Source organism: Phaenicophaeus curvirostris, chromosome 2 (genome assembly GCF_032191515.1).
Source record: "Phaenicophaeus curvirostris isolate KB17595 chromosome 2, BPBGC_Pcur_1.0, whole genome shotgun sequence".
In the NCBI taxonomy this organism is placed as follows: Eukaryota; Metazoa; Chordata; class Aves; order Cuculiformes; family Cuculidae; genus Phaenicophaeus; species Phaenicophaeus curvirostris.
The window spans coordinates 121,381,806-121,402,914 of record NC_091393.1 but is presented as its reverse complement, the minus strand read 5'-3'; the positions used below and the strand labels follow the sequence as shown (position 1 = coordinate 121,402,914).

General features: G+C 40.2%; 1 protein-coding gene across 2 annotated transcripts in view; it reads left to right on the top strand.

Moving 5' to 3' along the window:
- LDAH (lipid droplet associated hydrolase) overlaps positions 1-21,109 on the top strand; it is a 102,283-nt gene that overhangs the window by 77,240 nt on the left and 3,934 nt on the right. The window contains exon 6 of one of the 2 annotated variants that reach the window (XM_069850721.1): positions 7,017-7,099. The exons of the other annotated variant lie outside the window; for it this stretch is intronic. Coding sequence (XP_069706822.1) covers positions 7,017-7,099 — 83 coding nt within the window. The remainder of the gene's footprint in view (positions 1-7,016; positions 7,100-21,109) is intronic. 2 annotated transcript variants of the gene reach the window in all.

Genomic DNA, 21,109 nt, shown 5'->3' with positions numbered 1-21,109 from the left:
TACAGGCAGAGGGTGAGGAGAGAACAAATTTTGTTCCTTTCTTTCAAAGTCTGTTCAAGATAGGACTGCAGTTTTTGTGTCCTGTGTGGATAGAGATGGCTTTCTGAGTCAAATATCTGTGGGCCAGGATTTAGGATTCAGCTCCAACCTTGATATTTCAAAGTGTCCATGCTAAGTAAAGTGCTCACAAGTCATTGTGTGGGTCTCATAGCAGAGTTCTGAAGCACTCACATTCATATCTATGAGATCTTCCTTCTCATTTCAGGGTCTGAATATGCAAGTTACCAAAAGAACCAATGTATTTGATGTTCATCTCATTTACACATCTCATCACAACTATGTTGTGGTGGGGGTCTTCAGGTGCTGAATGTTTTAATGACTTATCACTACTTAAGTTCCTGCTTCAGCAAGCACGTAGAACTGGCTGTGTCATCTCCACAGCCTTTCATAAAACTCATGCAAACACTGCATACACCTTCATTTTATGACAAGATCAGCTTATTTCAGTTGAACCAAATGTCAGTTGCGGATTGCTGGAAGATCTACTAATTTCAAACTACAGACCATTTCTGATCCTTTGAATATTTAGCATTATAATTTTAAACATTCCTGCTAAAAAGCAAAGAGGCAGGAGATCATATGGTGAAGTGAATGTGTGCAAATTATTGTGTCCTCCAAGGCTTTTGTGTTGGCTTCCCAAAGCCAGTTTAGTGAAAGAGTTGAACCTCAACAGGTCCAGTTTTCTCACAGAAACACATCTTGCCTTTGAGTGCTTATGGGGTAGCCCTTAGCTTTGTTTTTGATGTATTTTTCATCAGATAGCTTTGAAGATTTTGTTACTTCCTCACTGTAAAACGCAGCGTTCAAGGTAGTAGTGGAGAATGCTAGAGGGACATGATCAGTTTGACTCTGTAAATTTCATGATTGTTAAAGAAATTGATTTTTCAAAGACTAATTAATAGTCAATGTTTTTACACGATGCTTTTCATATCAAGTATTTTTAAGATAGTCTACAAAACCCACTTCATTGTCATAACAGCGTTAAGCATGTTTTTAAAATGAGAAAACCAAGACACACTTTTTGTAATTTGCTGAGAGTCTCAGAGGACTTCAGTGCTAGTTCAGAAAAATTCCAGGCCTCCTGACCTTTCATCCCACATTAAGTCTTATCTTTCGCATGTAATGATTTTTCAGAATACTAATTTCAATCCTATTTTGTCTTCACTAAACCCTAGATAGTTCTCTCTTCAACGAGTAGGGAGGTACAGGGGTAGATGCCAAACAGATTGAAGCTACGTCTTCACTCTAATTTCAGCATGGACACCAACGTCACAGCTCCAGCACAACTTCCACCCAGCACATTATGGGAATTCCCTGTGTTTGCACTTTAAGCCAGTGTCCTGCAGGCATTTTTTTATTATTATTATTTTGTGCAGTGTCTAGTTTGGCAGACTGAGACAGCTTTGTCACTCAGGAAGTTCAGCGTGTGGGCTCTAGTTTGCATTTTATTATACTTGAAATCATTGAGTCATAGGATCATTTGGGTTGGAAAAGGTCATCCAGTGCAGCCATCAGCGACTGAGCATGACAATCAAATCCAATAAACCCATACGAGGACAGGCTGAGAGAGTTGGAGTCTTCAGCCTGGAGAAAAGAAGGCTCCAACAAGACCTTATAGTGACCTTCCAGTACCCGAAGGGGCTACGAGTAAGCTGGGAAGGGAGTTTTTACAAAGGCTTGTAGTGATAGGACTAGAGACAATGGCTATAAACTGGAGAGGGGAAGATTTAGACTAGACTTAAGGAGGAATTTCTTCACTGTGAGAATGGCGAGGCCCTGGCCCAGGTTGCCCAGGGAAGCTGTGGCTGCCCCATCCCTGGAGGTGTTCAAGGGCAGGTTGGATGGGCCTTGGAGGAGCCTGGTCCAGTGGGAGGTGTCTCTGCCCATCACAGGGCTGCAAATGTGCTGGAGGGGGATAAGATCGACATTCAAAATTACCTTCACGAACTTAAGAGGAGTGATCAAGGGCAGGGAGCAAAGAATGCTGTCATTCCTTAAAATGCCAAGTTGTTCTATATGTAAATTAAGTACAAGGTGGTAAATCACTAGTTAAACGAGAGTTCTTCAGGAAAAGGTCCTGGGAATATAGTGAATCACAAGCTGATGTGGACTGACATGTTGTATGGCTTTGGTACGTATGAAGAGGTGCACAGACTGAAAGAGCTGCAGCTCTGCTGTTGAAGAGAGAGACTCCCCAGTATGAGCTGAAATACCACGTCAGCGAAATTCAAGAGAGATATAAGCTACTGGACGTATCCAGAGGAAGCAAAACAAGAATGATAGTGGACCTAGAGAACAGTACCTGAAAGGAGAAATCATTGGAAGTGTAAGTTATCTGGCTTTCACAGATATTTGCCCTAAGATTAATTGCATTAACTGTAGTTACAATTAGAGGAGCTCAAAGCATCATGCTTAGATGTGAGTGCAGCGAATACTTAGGCTTATCAGTTTCCTGTGACAATAAGGTTCACAGTTAATTGCATCTGACATTAAAAAACTACTTCCTTTTATTCTTTTGCTTTTTTTTACAGGGTTGTATTATGCTGTAAGAGAGAGCAAAACACTGTATCATTGAAATATCATGAACATGATGGCAACAACACATTTTTAATTGTACTTTGATTCTTTTCACCACCATTCTCAGTTTTGCGGTGTCTCACAGCAATGGTGACTGTCAGTGTTCACAGTTCTTCAGGTGTGATCACACAGTGTGATTTATATAACTGCGTTGCAGAATTTTGTATCATCCTCCTCCTGTTATTTGTGAAACATAATACATGATTTTATTGGAGTTTCTGATTCCATTCCTTGCATTAATTTAGAAGCTTGTAAAGGAAAAGAATATTTTAGCTTTTTTCTCACCTGTACGTTGTTTTACATTTCTTCCATTTTAGTTTCTTTTGCCAGTGCCTTGATTTTTTTTCTCTCTCTTCTTTAGGTCCTTCTCAAATTTCTCACTGTCTGGTCCTCACAAACTGACTAGTAGTGTGTCCTGTACAAATGCTATCAATAAACTACTTATCCATTGACCATGATTTAACCTCTTGATCTTGAGGGGTGATTTAACCCACCACAGGAATGGTCAGATCACCAGGTGTGTTCAACGGTGATGTACAGATTTCAGTAATAATCATTGCTTACTCAAATGTATTTATGACAAATCTAGAAAAAAAGGAAAATCATCTAATCTAATCTAATCTAATCTAATCTAATCCAATCCAATCCAATCCATTCCTAATTTGTTTCCAGACTATTTTTTAAGATATTATGATCTTTTATGTTACAGGTGTTTAGTTTCAGTGGAAGTTTATTGTGTGAAATGTAACAGAGAACTTTTAGAAGGCCTATAATTTTTATAATCTCGTTGTGTTTATTGAAATGTTCAAGAAATTATAGATCAGTAAAATGCTGCCTTCCTTTGTAAAATAAGTAGCAATTAGACACTATTTTCTTCTCCCCAAGCTGCTGAACAGGGTAGTTCTTACAGAGTAGGATTGTTACCAATTCGTCAATTCTGTATTTAAGGGTCTTTAAAACTCTTAATGTGCCTTCTAGCCTTTGTATATTCTGTATTCCCCACAATTGCTGCTTCTTGTTGCCTCACTACTCAAAAAGAAATCATTGTTATTGCCAGAAGAAGATTATAGAGAGCAGAAATCTCCTGAATGTTTTGAACAAGAAAGGTGCATGCAAAAAAGAATTAAAGTCATTTTGCTTCCCAGCAGTGTAATTATCTTCTTCAGTTACTCCCTTGGCCTGGACAGATTCTGTTGCAGGCCTCTTGTTTCTGATATACCTAAGGAATATTTTATTGTTTATTTTTAAATCTTTTAATGTTTGTTCTTGGAAACCTACTTTTGCTCTGTGCAATTTCCTCTTACTTAATGCCTGCTGAAGTTTAAGTTCCTGTTTATTGTTTTCCCTAGGATCATATTTCCAAAATTTGAAGGATTTCTGTTTGGTTGTAATAGACTCTTGAACCTTGCCATTCATCCTGTTTAACTTAATCCTACCTTCCTGGTTCCCTTTCTTGCAGAGTACACAAGCCTTCAGAGGCAGTTCCTTTGCAAGTCCTGTCATTATTGCGTTTGTTGTCTCACAGTTATATTTTAGGTTCTTTATGACTAAACTAATTTTACTAAATGTGTGAATTCCACTTCATTTCTTGTTTTTTTACTGCTAAGAAACACATGAGCAACTCAGAAACATGAGCAGAACCCACAAAGAACAAGGGGCAGGCCAGAAAAAAACAGTGAGGTGGCAGAAGGGGAACACAGAGTGTTTACTGTTCCCACCTTTGCTGTATGACTGACCTGGAGATGGAGAGCTGCCTACAGAATCCAAGTAAAGTTGCATGAACCACCATGTGTCAGGTTCTGTATGGATGGCCATCAGTATTTTTTATCACTGCTGATGCTGCAAGATAATGGCAAATGTTCTGTCTGCTGGTTGGCTACCAACTGTGTCTATGTCCTACTAACAAGAACCTTTTTCTGGACTGGAAGACAGAAAGACCTGGCATGCTAAAATCCTCTTTTAATGGGTTGGGTAGAAGTGCTATTGCCCTGCCAACTCCAAACTTTTCCATTTAGTGCTCTATGAAATCGTGTAAATCCACAGTAAGCTACATCCATCACCTGAAAGACCAAGTACCTAGGTTATGAAGGACAAGTTTTTCATGTTCTTCCTTTCCTTCTGACACAGAGCGGTGCTTTTAACAGACAGGTAGCTTCACATACTGGTAGGAGTTTTGAGCATTAAAATCGTATTTATCACATTGCAAACAGGAATCAATCTTAAATTAATCAAATACCTAGGGAGTTCTTTATTTTCTTTCATGACTCTTATTTAAGGTTTTCCTAGATGATTTTTGAAGGTGCATTCTGTGTGTTTTTCTAAAAACAAGATGCATAATGCATCAGTGTTTGGAGTTGAATTGAGAAAAGAGAGACCAATATCAGGGCATGTACATAGCAATGCTGGAGGTGAACAAACATTTGCCAGTTGTGCCATAGGATTAGATGACCAGGTTACTAGACACAAAACTGCATGAAGGCCCCTTTGCCCAACAGAATAGGATGGGTCCAGCAAATTTGCTGGATTGTCTGTATGATGTCTTCTGTAACCCTTGCATCTTGTGTAAGAAAGAAATAACTTAGGCTGGCTGCATTCAGTGTTGAGTTGAAATAGAGCTCGGCATGAATATGACTAAATGACATCTTATTTGGCTGGCTCAGAAGTAGATACTACTTTCGAGGATGTGTTTTGGTTTTGGGTTTTTTTTACTTGAGGGCACTGGCTTTGTCTTTTAACATTTGATCTCTGGAGCTATCACTCATCTCTCTGGTGGTGTTCTGTTTCCTTAGAGCTCTGCTGGAATTCGGCCAAGTCCATGTTTTGGTCACCACCAAGGACCTTTGTGATTGCCATTTCCTCCTTCATCACACACTGTGAGAATGTATTACCCCTATCTCAGAGCAGTGTCAGGCCCAACACTGTCATTAACGATTTGTGCACAGAAGTTCATCAGTTCAGTTTTAAAAAATTGTCAGTCTTTCCATTTTCTCCTATTTTCCAGGAAAGGAGTTAATATTTTAGACTACTTTCAACCATTCTAGGATACTGCAATTGAAATGCTTTAGGGAAATTTAGCCATTCAGGGTCTTCCGTGAGTTTTGCAAACTGGTGAGAAAGGAGAATATTGCCCTTCCTTCCTGCACAGAGGTTATGAATGTCTCTGTGATCCAACAAGCACAGAGGCTTCAGATTGTGAGTAGAGGAGAGATTTGGCCATCTTACTAGCAGAGTCAGTTAACTGGAGAGAAAAAATGGGTAAAAGAATTGCTTTTTCTTTGGATAGTGATATCTGCACATTTCTTCAGTACAGCACTGATGTCAATGGGTAAGTCTGAACACCCTTTGGATCACCTCTCACTGTCTGCAGACATAATGCAACACTGATGGTCATGTAGTAATTCTTGGTTTTGCAGCTGAATACATGAGGTTTTCTATAGCAGCAAAACAGGTGTGTGCTTTTTCAAAGCCAGGTTTTGGACTCTGCACTTAAATTTCTTGCCAATCTTCTGTAGGTTCTGTTGTAACAGAAGCCAGGCTAGATGAACACAGTGTGTTCCTTCTGTATCAAAATGTTTAAATTAATGAATATTTAGATATCCAGGCAAACAGAACCACTTTTCAGAAGTCCCATACATGGGACCTACTGGAACTCCACGCCTCTTAAAGTTAGACTGCTTTCAATTGGGTGTCCAAACATTAGGCTCAATGGTGTATGTCTCTGAGACAGTATCTCGCAGATGCAATAAGACGCACTGAGCCATTTTTAATACTTTACATCCCAGAAAAGTAAGGTCTAGACATTTGGTGCCCAGTCCTGTCTGGTTAAGTACCTTCGATATTATACAGTTTTCAAAGACACTTGTATTTGCTGTTATTTTTATTATTATGTTGAATATTTTAATAACTTACATATTGAAATGTCAGTAATTTAATAATCTGTTGGATAATAATGCCATTTAAAGAATGTTTAGTATTTAAAAGCCTGCTCTTGCAATAACTTATACTTAACTTTACCTTTCTAGACATACATAGTGAAAAATAGTCATTAAATTTCCTTCTCTAGTCAGTAAAGAGTCATCACCATAGGCTGATTCAGGAGTCTATAAGATAGATGGATAGAGTTACATTCAAAAGTTGTCTTTGGCTTTTCATTAATCCTGAAATTAATTAAAGGGAGGGTGACTTAATTTTTCTATATGTCTTCTTAATGATTCAGTTGAGATAGATACTGCCATTTCTGTGAGTAGGATTGTTTTCAGTGGGATTGTCAAGATGATGGCTAATCTAGCTACGTTACCTTTTTGCAGGATTGGGCCAGTATTGTTTATTGTAAAAGATTTTCTGTGTAATTATATTATTGCATGTTTCTTTTTCTGCAGCCAACATCTTGTATATGGCAAGCCAAGAAATGATGAAGGTTGTGGAAAGAGACAGTACGACCATAAAGCAAAATTTGAAGAAGGTAACTATTTAATCCTCAGAGTTTTCATGGGAAACCCACATGTATGAGGAAATGTTACATCCAGTTATATTTGGGCAAACCCAGAATTTCAGCAGGCTTGATTCTGCTTTTATGTTAGTGTCGTTCCTTTAGCTTTGGAGAAGCCATTAAAGGGGTCACTGATCATTAAAGCAATTAAAGGGATCTCATCCCAGTGCCAGGCAAAGATGGTGGAACAGATTCTCCTGGAAACTGTGCTAAGGCACATGGAAAATAAGGAGGCGATTGGCTACAGCCAACATCACTTCACTAAAGGCAAATTTTGCTGACAAATTTGATGGCCTTTTATGACACAGTTACAGCATTGGTGGGTAAGGGAAGAGCCTCTGGTGTCATGTACCTGGACTTGTACAAAGCATTTGACACTGTCCCACATGAAATCCTTGTCTTCAAATTGCAGAGAAATGGATTTGATGGGTGGACCACTCAGCGGGTAAGGAATTAGCTGGATGGTTTCATTCAAGGAGTTGCGGTCAACAGCTTGATGTCCAAATGGAGACCAGTAACAAGTGCCATTCCTCGGGGGTCCATATTGGGACCAATGGTGTTTAACATCTTTGTCGGAGACAAAGGCAGTGGGATTGAGTGCACCCTCAGCAGGTTTGCCGATGACACCAAGCTGTGTGGTGCAGTCAGTGCTCTGGAGGGTGGGTATGCCACCCAGAGGGACCTTGACAAGCTTGAGAGATGGGCCCATGAAGTTCATGAAGTTCAACAATGCCAAGTGCAAGATCCTGTTCCTGGGTGCAAGCAATCCCAAGCACGAATACAGGCCGAGCAGACAATGGATTGAGAGCAATCTGGAGGAGCAGGACTTGGGTTGCTGAGAAGCTCAACATGATCCAGTAGTGTGCATTTGCAGCCTAGAAAGCCAACCATATCCAGGGGTGCATGAAAAGAATTGTGACTGGCAGGTTGAGGGAGATGATTCTCCCTGTTGGAGCAAGTCCAGAGGAAGGCCATGAAGATGATCAGAGGGCTGAAGCACCTCCCCTGTGAAGAAAGGCTGAGAAAACTGGGGATGTTCAGCCTGGAGAAGAGAAGGCTCTGGGGAGATCTTTGTATTGAGTCTTTCAGTATTACCTATAGGAGGCTTACAAGAAATCTGGAGGGGGATGTTTTACAAGGGCCTGTAGTGATAGGATATGGGGGAATGCCTTTGAACTGAAAGAGGGAAAATTTAGATTAGATATAAGGGAGAAATTCTTCACGATGAGGGTGATGAGGCACTGGAACAGGCTGCCCAGGGAAGTCATGGATGCCCCATCCTTGGAAGGGTTCAAGGCCAGGGTGGATGAGGCTATGAGCGGCCTGATCCAGTGGAAGATGTCCATGCCTATGGCAGGGAACTTGGAACTGGATGATCTTTAGGTTCCCTTCTAACTCAAACCATTCTGTGCTTCTATGATTAGTGTCACTGATCCACACCATTATAGTTGTAGCGTTCACCACTATCTGATCTAGTATATATGTTTTCCTTGGTGGAGGAGAAAGAGTCTGTGCTCTGACTAAGCCTGAGATGTGGTTCCTAGTGAGGCCAGTAGTTAACCCTGGTTCTGATCAGACAGGCAGGTGGCCAGCCAGGACATGAGTGCAGGCTGATTGACCAAATCTTCTGACTTTGCTGCTGGATAAGGTCAGGCAAAACACATACCATCTGTGTTGTGTGGAGTCAGTTAATATCATGGGATTCTGCAGGCTTGATTTTTCCGTGGCGTCAAAACATAATAGAGAGGAGTCAGCAAAATTATTACAGCTCCACAGTTCAGTCATTCAACTGTAGCGTAAGAGAAAGATAGAGAAAGTGCATTCCTCGGAGACTGCGGCCACTGCTATACAAGTAAATAAAGTAGTTCCGGGGACCTTTCTCCTGCACTGCATTTTCCTATCTGTACAGATTTATTGTTGGAAGAGATTCTGGCACGGTTTTGATCTGGACCGATAGCATTCTCCCAGTCAGTTCCCAGGCACGGTTCAAGGGTTGGCACAGGCCAGGAACTGTTGTTAATTGGGGTTTTGAGGTGGTCACCCTGCTTTGGAGGCCGAGAGAATTTAATAGTGTGGCCGTGGTCAGACAATTCCAGATGGCTGATGAGCCAGAAAACTATTAGATTTCATAGGCTGCTATTGGGGTAGCCTGTGTATGAGTAAGTAATCAGTATAAAACATTATTCTACTGTGACCCCTTCCTTCCCTCCATTTTTTGTATCATCTCTGTCTTTTTACTGGAGGAATGATTCCAGCACTTTGCACTGGCAGAGATTTTTCCTTGGAGACTAGAATTTTCTAGGACAGAAGTCCTGGATCTCTAGGAGGTTACTTTGTGCATTGTAAATAGATACGGTACGAAGTTCACTTTAGAAATCAGTCTTCCTCTTTTATTTTGGCTGAAAAGGGATTTATTTTTTACTCATTTGCCTGCTCTCTACTTTGAAAGGAATGTTCTAGGTTTTTTTTAAAGGGGTTGAAATAGCACACGTGAGCAAGGAATACTACAGTGCACTAGATATGCCTGTGTTGTTATCGTGGAGCATTTGAAGTTCTCGTGCACTTTGAGGGGAACCTCAGTGAAGAAATTAAAGGGCTCATCTTGCAGACTGCAAATATTTTCATTGTCTTAAACAAAACTTTCCCTAGGTTGATCCAAAGCCCAATGAATTCAAGGAAAATGGTTGATTTTACTGACTGAATCACCTCTCTGAGTGTCAGGGAGCTGCAGGGTCTGCCTGTTCCCTGAGGGGAAGGGAACTGTAAGCTGAGGGTGACCCCGGGACCAGTCCTACAGCACCTGGGCAGGGCAAGGTAACAGAGTCCATTGACTAACCCAGACAAGACAAAGCAAACGTCCAGCATCTCTCCAGAGAATCCAGTCAGGAGCAAAAGAAAGCAGAGCCAGAGGCAGGACTAGAGATGAGGCTACAATGTGGGTTCAAAGTCCATCCAGGAGGTATGGCCAAAGACATGATGGAAGGCAGGCTGCAAGGTGGGATCCATCCAGGTGACAAGCTCTGTACCGTGTAGGTCTGATGTCACTCTAGGACACAGGAACAGGACTGGAGACAGATGTTCCTACAGTGTAGCTTGAGGGACAGGGACTAAATGCAAAGGACAGAGGTGGAGACCCTGGTCCCACAGTCAAGGAGTGTGGATTGGGGCTCCAGGCAAGGCCACTAAGGCCTGTTAGTGCCGGGAAACTGAGGGTAAAGCTGCAGGTTGCTGTGTTAGTCAAGGTACAGAAGTGAAGAGTTTGCAGGACTTCAGATGCTTTTGGAAATTCTAATCAGGAGCACACATACTTGAAGCTAAGCATAAAAGTTTCGTTGAACAAGGACAATAGTGGTGACAATCAACTGCGGCTCCAGTGAGTTCAGGTTGTCTACTCAGATGCTTCAAAAGGCAAAAATACTTATTTCTTCTTCTGAACGAAGGCCCGTAGCCAACAGTAAGAGTTTGCAGGTGTCCTGGTCTGCTTCATCTGTGCTTTTGTTGACTCTGTCAATCTAAGCCTGTCTTTGGCAGGCAAGAGCTTTTTAAAACATGTGTTAAGTTTCTTTTATTTATTCTTCTATGTCCTCATACTTTTAAAGTGGCAAACATACTCAAGAAAACAAAAAGCTGAAGTGAACTTCTAAGCAGTTGGCAAGCAGAAGAAAAAGCAGCTCTAAAAATGAAGCTAAATGCATTTCTTTTTCCATCTTCTAGTAACTTCTGGGAATGTAAGAATTAAGGAAAAATTTTTGAGTTGGCATTGTGTTAAATTTGAAGTGTATTGACAATAAAAATGGGCTTAACTTATAAGGGTTGGAAGTTTATAAAAACAGGAACTATAGTCCAAGTTGCTATAGAACTGGCAAGCTGTCCTTTCAAAAAATTTATACTGTTTAGTAGTGGCTGTGATCATATGCTAAAAGCCAATCTTAACACCTGACTTTGCCAGCTGCTGTGGAATAGAAAAGTTATTTCTGGATCTTATTTGCATTCTATGATCTGAAGAAGAAAGAAGAAGAGACACTAAATTATTCCAGTCTTTCCCTGCCCACGTTTAACTATAATTATTACTAGTTAGGAACCAGGAGAAATTTTATCTCCAGACCCCAGAGTTTTAGTCTAACAATGCTAATTGCTCAGATTTATGTTGAAAGAATGGGAGTTGGAATATTGTTTGGATAATTAAGTGAGGTATTTCACTTATAGTCCTCTAAAGACAGAAGTTGTGCACATTGAGTAGCAGTGGAGGATGAGGAAATAGTATGAGGAGGATGGAAAGCTGTCTTTTAACGAAGTAATATATGGTAGAGCATTTAAAATATTGATTCTAAAGCTATTCATCTGGATCAAGCAGCACATGGATGTAGGCTTCTTATTGCAATGCCGCAAGGAGTTGTGATAAATCACAAAATCCAGGCAAATAAGGACACAGATATAAGATTTGCTCAGCTTTGATGGTTAATTATTATTAGCTGATTGTATCTAAGCCAGCCGGGCTTCGCTTTTTCACTGTAATAACGCTAACTCCCTTTCCTAACAAAAACTCGAGGCAAAGATATTGTACTCAAGGAAGTTTATTGTAATTCTTGTACAATAGGAAGTGAGTGCAATTCCTTATTCTTAAAAGATCAGCATTGAGCATCACGGGGCTTTTACAAATAGAATAAAAATAAAAAAGGAGAGGGAAAATGGTTGTAATGAGCATTCAGTAGCGTGCCTGTGGTGGACGATGGTATTTCCATATAGAAGCTCTCTACTTATTCATACTTAACTAATGCCACATTCCTGGCTTTATTTTAAGACTTAGACTTATTGACTTTTTGTCTGTCAAGTAAACTTCTAACCTAGGTACAACCAAGGAGATACTGCATTAAAGGGTAAAACTAGAGTGCTTACAGAGGGAATTTTAATTAAGAAAAAAAAATCACCCCATATATTTTGTTCATCACTTCATGTGTAGTACACAACAGTCCCATTTTTAAGTGTAGGATCTCCTCCAAAGCCCATCTAGATCACTAGAAGAGCTCCCATAGACTTCACGAAGCCTTGAATCAGTTTGGCAGTGACCTTTCTGTAACAGCTGTAATTTTTTAATCACAAAGCATCTTCTCCAGCAACTGAAAATGATGATTCTTTTGGTGAGTTAAACCACAAAATAAGATTTGTATGCTTCTTCGGTTTAGTTTTCCCAGTTTTCTGGTGTAGCAGGTATATTGATTTTGTAAGGCAGAAGACAGGAAACACCTGAAACAGAGATACAAAGATGAAAATAATCTATTGTCTGAGAAGAATGATTTTTCTCAGGTAGGGAAAGGTATATACTGGAAGCTTATGGGCACAAGAACCTGTCTTCACTCAGGCTGGGGAACTCCATATTGTGAGTAGCTTATTAGAGCCCATAGATGGTTAGGTGGGGAAGAAACTCTCATCTGAAAAAAATAAGTAACATATATATTTACCTCTTCCTGCTTATTTCAGTGGTGTCTTTAGAATGTGTAACAAGCTTATATCTCACTAGTAATACCACAGAAAATGTATTAACCTGGACTGTCAATTAAACAATGATGCACAGAGGTTTAGAGTAAAAATTGTGAAAATTAAGATTTTCCTTTACACAGAAAGGTGCTAGGTTGTCTTTACTAGGGAAAAATTTTAAAACTAAGCAACCAAGAACTATTTTGACCCCTGAAGCAGCTGTTTTGATGTTGCCTGGTGTTTGTGTTTGAGTCTCTGTAGACATCCATAGGGGTTTGGTAATTTTTCCGAGTGACAGGAGCATGATCTGAAGATAAGTGGTTAAAAGAATACTACAAATACTTTGCCTGCCCGCAGCCTGAGTGAGTTGCTTGCCTACATTTGTGAAAAACCTTCCAAACACTCTTTCTGAATAGGTGCAAAGTGCTCTCTTGAGCCAAGAACACCTCTTTTTTTTGGCTGATCTCACATCCTGTTTGGCCTGCGCTCCCTGGAGGAGCAGAGTTGAAGTTAGGGAAGTTGCACATGTGCTTGGGGATTTTGGTGCCTGTGTCATTTAACCACAAGAACAGCCTTCTCTTTGAAGCACCCAGATTGCCTAATCGGGGGATCAGGATTTTCTCTCTATGGTGGAAAAGGATCTTAGTGAGCATTCAAAAAGTTCAACGTGCAACAATATACCTGTCTGTGATATTTCACTTGTTCTGTAAGTGAACTCCTGTTACCATTATTAATGCTGTGGATGTATTAATAAAGAAGTGATGATACAGATTTCCAGAGTTTCTGGGATGGGTATAAGTTTATAAGTGAGCAAAGACAGCAATATTCCCCCACTCTTCTGAAGAACACTTAAGAAGTTACCACTCAACCCATAAGCGCTTACGATCCCTCCCTGTCATGCAGAGCAGCTTGAATGGTGGTGAATAAAATTACCATTTACAGATGCTGATCCTGCTGTTGCAAGAGAGACTGGACTGATTCGCCTTAGATGAAGTTGTGATGGGTGGAGACAGTGTCAGGCTGATATTCAGAGGGAAATACTGTTTGTGGTAAATATGGTTGGAAGAATCTGGCCCAGTGATAGTATTGCTTAAGTAGTGGTTTCAGGTCTGTTTGTTTTTACTTTGGTATTTATACAGACTTGACTTCTGAAATATTCATGTTCCTGTCACATCTAAATATATAACCTCAAAATGCTTTTAAGTCTTTAAAAGTAACGTAGTATAAATAAGTTGGTCACACTGTTGATAAATCTTGTGCATCCTTTTTAAAAGCACATTTTTACTTTGGGTTGAGTTTGACCCTTTGTTATCTGTCAGAAAGTGGAAATAGAAGTGGCCTCGTGTGAACTCTTCGGTTCAGAGCTGCAGAGCTGGTGGGAGCGTTGCTAACAAACTGCAGCAAAGTTAGAGAGGAGTCCTTTCCCCTTCCTTGATTTACCAGATTTCCAGTTAACATTGATAAAGGCTTGAAAACAGGGAGCCTGCACCCTGCCTGTTTGGTAGAACATTGTACCTGACACCGAGGAGAGGAGAAACATCTTGAATCGTGTGCAAACTAGCCACTCAACCTGGCTGTCTCTCAGGGTTTGCTTCTTGGATATCTCTGGAAGCAAATGTTTCTCCACTCCCTTACCAGACAGGAAGCTGTCTGTTGGTTCACCAAAACTGGTCACGTTCCTTATATTAAATAAAATCACCTCAAATACTTGAACTACCCGTTGCTCTTTACTACAGAGGAGTATTTAAAAATAGCATTGTGTACCCCAGATTGTCAACTGCCTCCTCTCAAAATGGTCCAGCAGAAAAAGTTTGACTTCACATGGCCTTTGGAAAGTTGAGAAATCCCAGTTCTGGTTAAACAAGCTGAAAAATAATTTCCGAGGACCCTGCCATCAAACTGGCTGGTCTCAACCACAGCAGGATCACGAGGGGAGAGAGATGCTGTCTTGGAGAACCATATTCCAAAGCATTTAGGGCTTCCTAAGGCAATGCCAGCTCTTTGAATTCTTCCCAGAAACTGATTAATAAAGCCAAAGTACAAAAAAATAAAGTGTCCCAAACTAGTCTGTACCCATGTCATTTATGCTATTCTTTTGGCATGAGGTGGAGGCGCTTTCATTAGCTAAGTTTTCTGTAAACCTGGATTGAAACTAAAATTAATTCTGGGCTAATGTCTTTGAAACTAGTTTGCATCCAAGAGCAAATTAAACTATTTGCTGGTTGCTGTTGAGAGGTGTCACCCTCAGAGAACAGCCTGCTGTGTCATCCAGTAAATGCATGTGAAAATAATACTGATAAAAGTGAATGTATCAGAGACAAGGATTTCAGCAAGGACACTGGTATTGTCTTGCTCCCCGTAGCACATGATTATATCCACAGAGACCAGTCCTTCACTCGTTGCCATCAGCTGGAGTGATACGTGCTGATAATAAGACCCTCAAGTTGTTATAACGTGTACCGAATTCCAGAGAGATAGAGGAAACTCATATTAGTTTTTTTAACTTTTTGGATTTGTTTTCAGTGCTGACCTATGACAGCTACAAAAGAGGCGTAAAAGAAATCTCTCTGTAATTTAAAATTCTGTGAACTGTCATACATACTAAAACAAGTGCCAATGGAGTCAACTGCAGGAAATCTTTATTATTTTCTTAGAAACTCTTTAAAATGTAAACATCCTGTTGATACAAATCTCAGATTCTTCTGATGTTTACTTAGCAGCTGCCATCATTGTGCAGTGTTTGAGTACACATACCATATTACAGGGTACTGAGCTGACAGAGCCCTATTCTGACTTGTGTTTTATTTTACAGAAGCTAAAGCTGAGAATTGAATCATAGAATCATAGAATCACCAGGTTGGAAGAGACCCACCGGCTCATCGAGTCCAACCATTCCTATCAAACACTAAACCATGCCCCTTAGCACCTCGTCCACCCGTTGCTCTGAATTGCTTCTGAGCAACTTAATGGTGAAACAGCTTATGAGAACATTGCTGCTCTTTTAAAACTGTTTGAAACTTTAAAATCGCGTAACTATTTCAAACACAGTATTGAAATGGCCAGCAAAGATAACCCATCCTCCCTTTACTGCGCCTGCATCATCAGATCCTGAAGCAGTACGTATTTTATTCACTCATAACAAGGAAGGTGTTGCATCAGGAATCACATAAAATCTTTGTCACGTCCAGTAGTAGCTGCCATTCCCCTTTTGAGTCAGGAATATGTGTAAGTCTCAGCATTCAATGTAACAAAAGAATAAAAAATAATCCCCTTACCCTCATGTCAGAAAAGTGAAAAACTGCAAATATTGGATAGTTAAAGCCTAGAGGAAAAATAGAAAGAACTTTCTATTTATTGTTTTGTAAATCTGTTAATTTTTAAGTTAGTCTCATTATTTTGAGGGCCTGACTCACCATTTTTGAATGCTCCGGCTGGCAGCAGTTTCCCGTTGCTGGTACAGTGGTTGTGCTGACTCAGGATGTCTTTACAGACATGCACAGTGCACAGGAAAATATGTAAATCATATAGTGCTCGCCAGTGTTTCCTACCATTAATGACGATCTCATGTACCTCTGGTTACACGTGGTTCATTAATTATCCCTGCGTGCCTACTGCAGTAGAAAAGCTCCTGCTGTTAAAATGAAGATGAGAACATCTGGATTCTAGAAACTTTTGTTTAAATATGTCTAGAATCATAGAATCATAGAATCATAGAATTATTTGGGTTGGAAACTTTTAGATTTTATTGCATAATCCATTTTGAAATCAATTTGTAATTTTGTTAGCAGTTTTTTAATTAGGAAACATTCATGTTAATTTTTTAGATTTGCAGGCATACACATAGACACACAGAATGCACACACCAACATCTGCACATGAAATTAGCAGACGAAATAACAGCAGCCTTAAATAAAGGTCTGCAAGTCTTCCTGCTATAGAACTGTTCTTAGTTGGTTATAGAATACCCAAACCTTAACTGCATGATGGAACTGGATGATCTTTAAGGTCCCTTCCAACCCAGACCATTCTGTGATTCTATACATGACACAAGTGTCCATCTTACCTTGACAGTTTATTTTTTTATTCAGTCCAAAGGGTTTTACAATGTCTACAAATAAGGCTCAGGGGAAAATGCATTTTTTTTCTCATGGTAAAAATACTTGGCTTGGAGAAGGAAGCTATTCAATTCAGTGCAGAGGAGATATGTGCTGTCCTAGTATAGAGGGAACTAGTAAGTGAGGGGCACACAGAGAGGAGGAGGCAGGAAGAACCAAAGACTTTTTAGGCCAAAGGGGGGACACTGGTGCTATATGAGGTGGGTATTTTTGAGCTACCAAAGCAAGACTAGTGTGTGGAGAGAAGATCTGCATGTAGCAGCAGTAGAGACCAAACAGGTATGCTAGCATATCAATTTTAAATTGTATGAGATCATAGAATCATTTATGTGGGAGAAGACCCTTAGGGTCTTCAGGTTAACCTAACACTTCCAGATATTCACCATATATGGACACATGAATTGTTCTTTATGAGTTTACTTGTAGGTATCTACAAGTGCATAGGCATTAGACTTGTAGATGACCCCCTCAGAGTCAATGGAAATCTACTGAAGAAGTCAAAGTGGAATTTGACCCTTAAACATGGACACGTGGTTTAATTTTGGGCACTGTGGAATGTCCCCATCTGGCCTCCAGCTGTTTTGCCAGAAAGTTGTGTGTCTCCTATAAAATCTCTCATACCTGCCAGTCTCGTGCAGATGTCCAAGGTGGTCTAGAGCACCTAGAGATGTCGGCAGTAGGTGCCTACACTTAAGCAGCTGAGTTTAGTGGAGCCTGAAGTGCAGCTTCACCCACCTTACAGTAGACGTTTCCTGTTTCCATGAGTGATTTTCTAAGCACCAATGGCTTTATTGAGTATATATTTCCCGACTTTGCAGTGGGAATTGGGATGCCTGGTACACATGTAAACACACCACAGTACGTTTACTTGTATTTAGATGATTTTATGCTGAACTGAACCCAACCCTGACACTAGGAACAACTGGTAGTTGGAGAGATATTTGAGAAATAGGGCTGGGAATAGATGTTCTAGTCCGATAAAAAAAGTGGAGAATTTCTGGGGGAAAAAGCAACTAGGGTTGCAAATGAGACTCAGAATAGGAATGAGAAACCAGAGGACTTAGCAGGGCACAAATGTGAGTCCTGAGACCACAAAAGGACAAGATAGAAAAATGCATACCTGGAAAGGCTGGACAAAAGACTGGACAGCAAGGCCAGTAGTCAGTAAACATTCTGTCCTTTTCTGCTTGGAATGGAACCTAAGTTTCTGAAATCTTATTGTTTCTCTTCTCATCAGGTGCCTTTGGCTGTGCTTGCCTTAAAAACAAGAGCAGCACAATAGAATTTGTAGAGAAAAATAGTCGGTGGTGAGGACATTGTGTTCCCAATGTAGACATTCTCAGTGGTTTATTACTTTAGCTGACAGTTGTCTGGTCCCGTGGACTGAATGTCCATTAATGACTGGAACTCACTAAATGTGACCCTGAAGAGCATCTTTGCTTTGTTTCAGTTGAAAGGAGTTCATGCACCCCAAGACTACTCCATGATATGAATCACAGCATGGTAAATCTAGACAAATAGGAAATCTTCTTCAAAAGCACAACAGATCCAAACTAAATCACTCATTTCTGTGCTGGACACCTCCCTCCCCTGACAGGGTGACATCCACATTCCTCTGGCCCACCTAGAAGATGAGGGTGCTGCTTCCTTCAGTTACACCATTACTTCAAGGGCCAGACACCTAAAGCAGCAGATCTAGAGGTGCTAACACTGTTCCCAGCACTTAAGGGTCCACATAGGAACTATTTGGGTTTCAGTTTATCTCCTTGAAGTCTAGCAGACTGTATGCACAAGCTCTGCTAAAACTATTTGATATTGCATTACCAAGCATTTCAAAGTTAGGGAGCACTGATCTTAATTCAGGTGCCTTGTATGCACTAAGTGGTGGCCTTTCATTAAAACATCACTTTTTCTTCTTTCGTTAACCAAAAGAGCTGTGTAATGAAGGAGATGGCGGGGTGCAGAACTCCTACCTCATTTGTTGCAGAAGCTGTAAAATGCCTGTGGAAAGAAAACAGTGAGCTATATGAAGTAAAAACGGATAGCTTCACGGTAAAGGCACCTAAACGTCACATCCAAGAATAAACTGTTGGTGATGGCATGAATATATTTCATAGATAGTCACAATTTGTCCTCATTTTTCTGAGTATCTCATTTAAGATTATATTTTACAAACAGATAGACGGTGTTTCAGGGCACCTGCAAATGAAGTCCTGGAGTGCTTTCCTTTGAGTATACTGTGTAATGCTATGAACACTGGAAAACCAACTCTGGGTGTTTAAGACTACACTACATACCTTCAAATTCATGTATGTAATTTGACATTAATTTCTGTGCTTCCCATCTGCAAATTGGAGAGAAAAATGGCCACTAAGGTGTTGCAAAACTGAGCACGCAGATGCTGTAGTGGTGTATGCCAGAGGAATGCACATAAGACAATAAATTCTGTCTGTAAATCATGAAATATGTAGCAAATAAATCCTCAGACCACACACAGAATATAAAATGAAAAATATTATCAAATAGCAGCTCATCAACTGAACGTCATCCTGTCAGTGTATTGAATGAGTCAAGGATCCTTTGGATCATGCAATGAAAGATTAAACCATAATGCAAATATATCAGAGACAAGCTAAGAATGCACATAAATCTTTTGTTTAGGCTTTTCCAAACCTGCAAGTTCTCAAGTTTACAACCCTACCTGGAGAACAGCCCATTTTGCAGTTCATGCAGGCTAAGCCAAGTATTTTATCCACCTTCGTAAGTGTAAATGACTTTTCATCTTTTCCTGAGTGATCATGGACTAGCACTAGCCTATGAAAATATCTAATAATTTCAAGGACTACTCCATTGAACTGGAGTTGCTCCATTTCTTAGCTTTGTAATCATTATTTTTCTGTCTGTTGGTAACAGAGCCCAGGGTTAAGCATAATTCAATCAGATGTTTGGCTTTCAAAAGGCCTGAACGCAGCTGGCCATTTTACATTGGCTTTTTTTGAAGAATTTTTGCTAGTGTGACACCTTTGATTTATGAATTGAAGGCAAGATCAAAAAGAAATCTTCTGCTAAAGCAAATGACATAACTTGCTTCCAGCAGTTAATGAGTGACAAAGGAAACCAATAATGTTTGTTAACATGGGATTGTTTATGTTCTATGTTTTATGTATACGCAGAAGTACAACTGGGGTTGGTATCTATGCAACTGAGGTATCTTCTGGATACAGCTGGTAGTCAGTGATGTCCAGGGTCTGGGTACGGTTTTAACGAGAGAAAGGCAAGTCAGACAAAAGCTTGTAACATTTTGTGAAATGTAGTCTGGGCTCTTAGCCCACCTCTGCCTCAGTGGGTGCATTTATTTATATTCCACATAGCTACAAAAATGATGGAATTGAAGATTTTTGTGTTGAGAGGAAACCTTCTTGTCCCCTAATTTATGTTAGCATTGCTCAATTATTCACCAAAGCACTGAAACGAAATATGAAACAAATGAGAGTAATGGAATTGGGCCAAACTCTGTGTGTGATATGTTGAGCAATCGACATCCTTCTGGTACCAGCATTCAAACATTTTAATATAAAGAGTCCTCATCATTAACCTTGTTTCCATACAGTTTTAAATCCATAGGTTTTTACTGTCACAGGCAAAATACTTTATAGAAATTGAATAACACAGGTATAGCATGAAAAGTTGAGATGAAAATGGAGGGAAATGACGCCTTGGGTAAGAGTGACATTCAGTGTTTCTAACAGAGAGAAACACCACTTCATTGAATGTGATATTTGAGTGGAATTCATCACTTTTGTGTTTAGGGGGGCCTTCCAGCACCTGCTTCACTTATGTTATTGAACAAAGTTATTAGGGCAAGATCAACAAAGTGGACTTAGGTAGTTTTACTTCCACGTTACAGCCTGAAAGAAGCTGTAGAAGCTCATTGATCTCCAGGAACTGCCTGTGCTCCACAGTGGCAACACTTCACAAAAATGATAGAGAGATGGGGTTGTTCAGCCTGGAGAAGAGAAGGCTCCAAAGAGACCTTATTGTGACCTTTCAGTGCTTAAAGGGGGCTTATAAGAAAGATGGGGACAAAGTTTTTATTAGATTCTGTTGCTATTAGACAAGGGATAATGGTTTTAAATTGAAAGAGGGTGGATTTAGACTAGATATAGGGAAGACAGTTTTTACAATGAGGCTTTTGAAACACTGGCATGGGTTGCCCAGGGAAGTTGTGGATGCCCTGTCCCTGGAAGCATTCAAGGTCAGGTTGGAAGGGGCTCTGAACAGTGCAATCTAGTTGAAGACGTCCTTGCTCGTTGCTGGGTGGTTGGACTAGATGACCTGTAAAGGTCCCTTCCAACCCAAACTATTCTCTTATTCCACGATTATAAAATTCTCC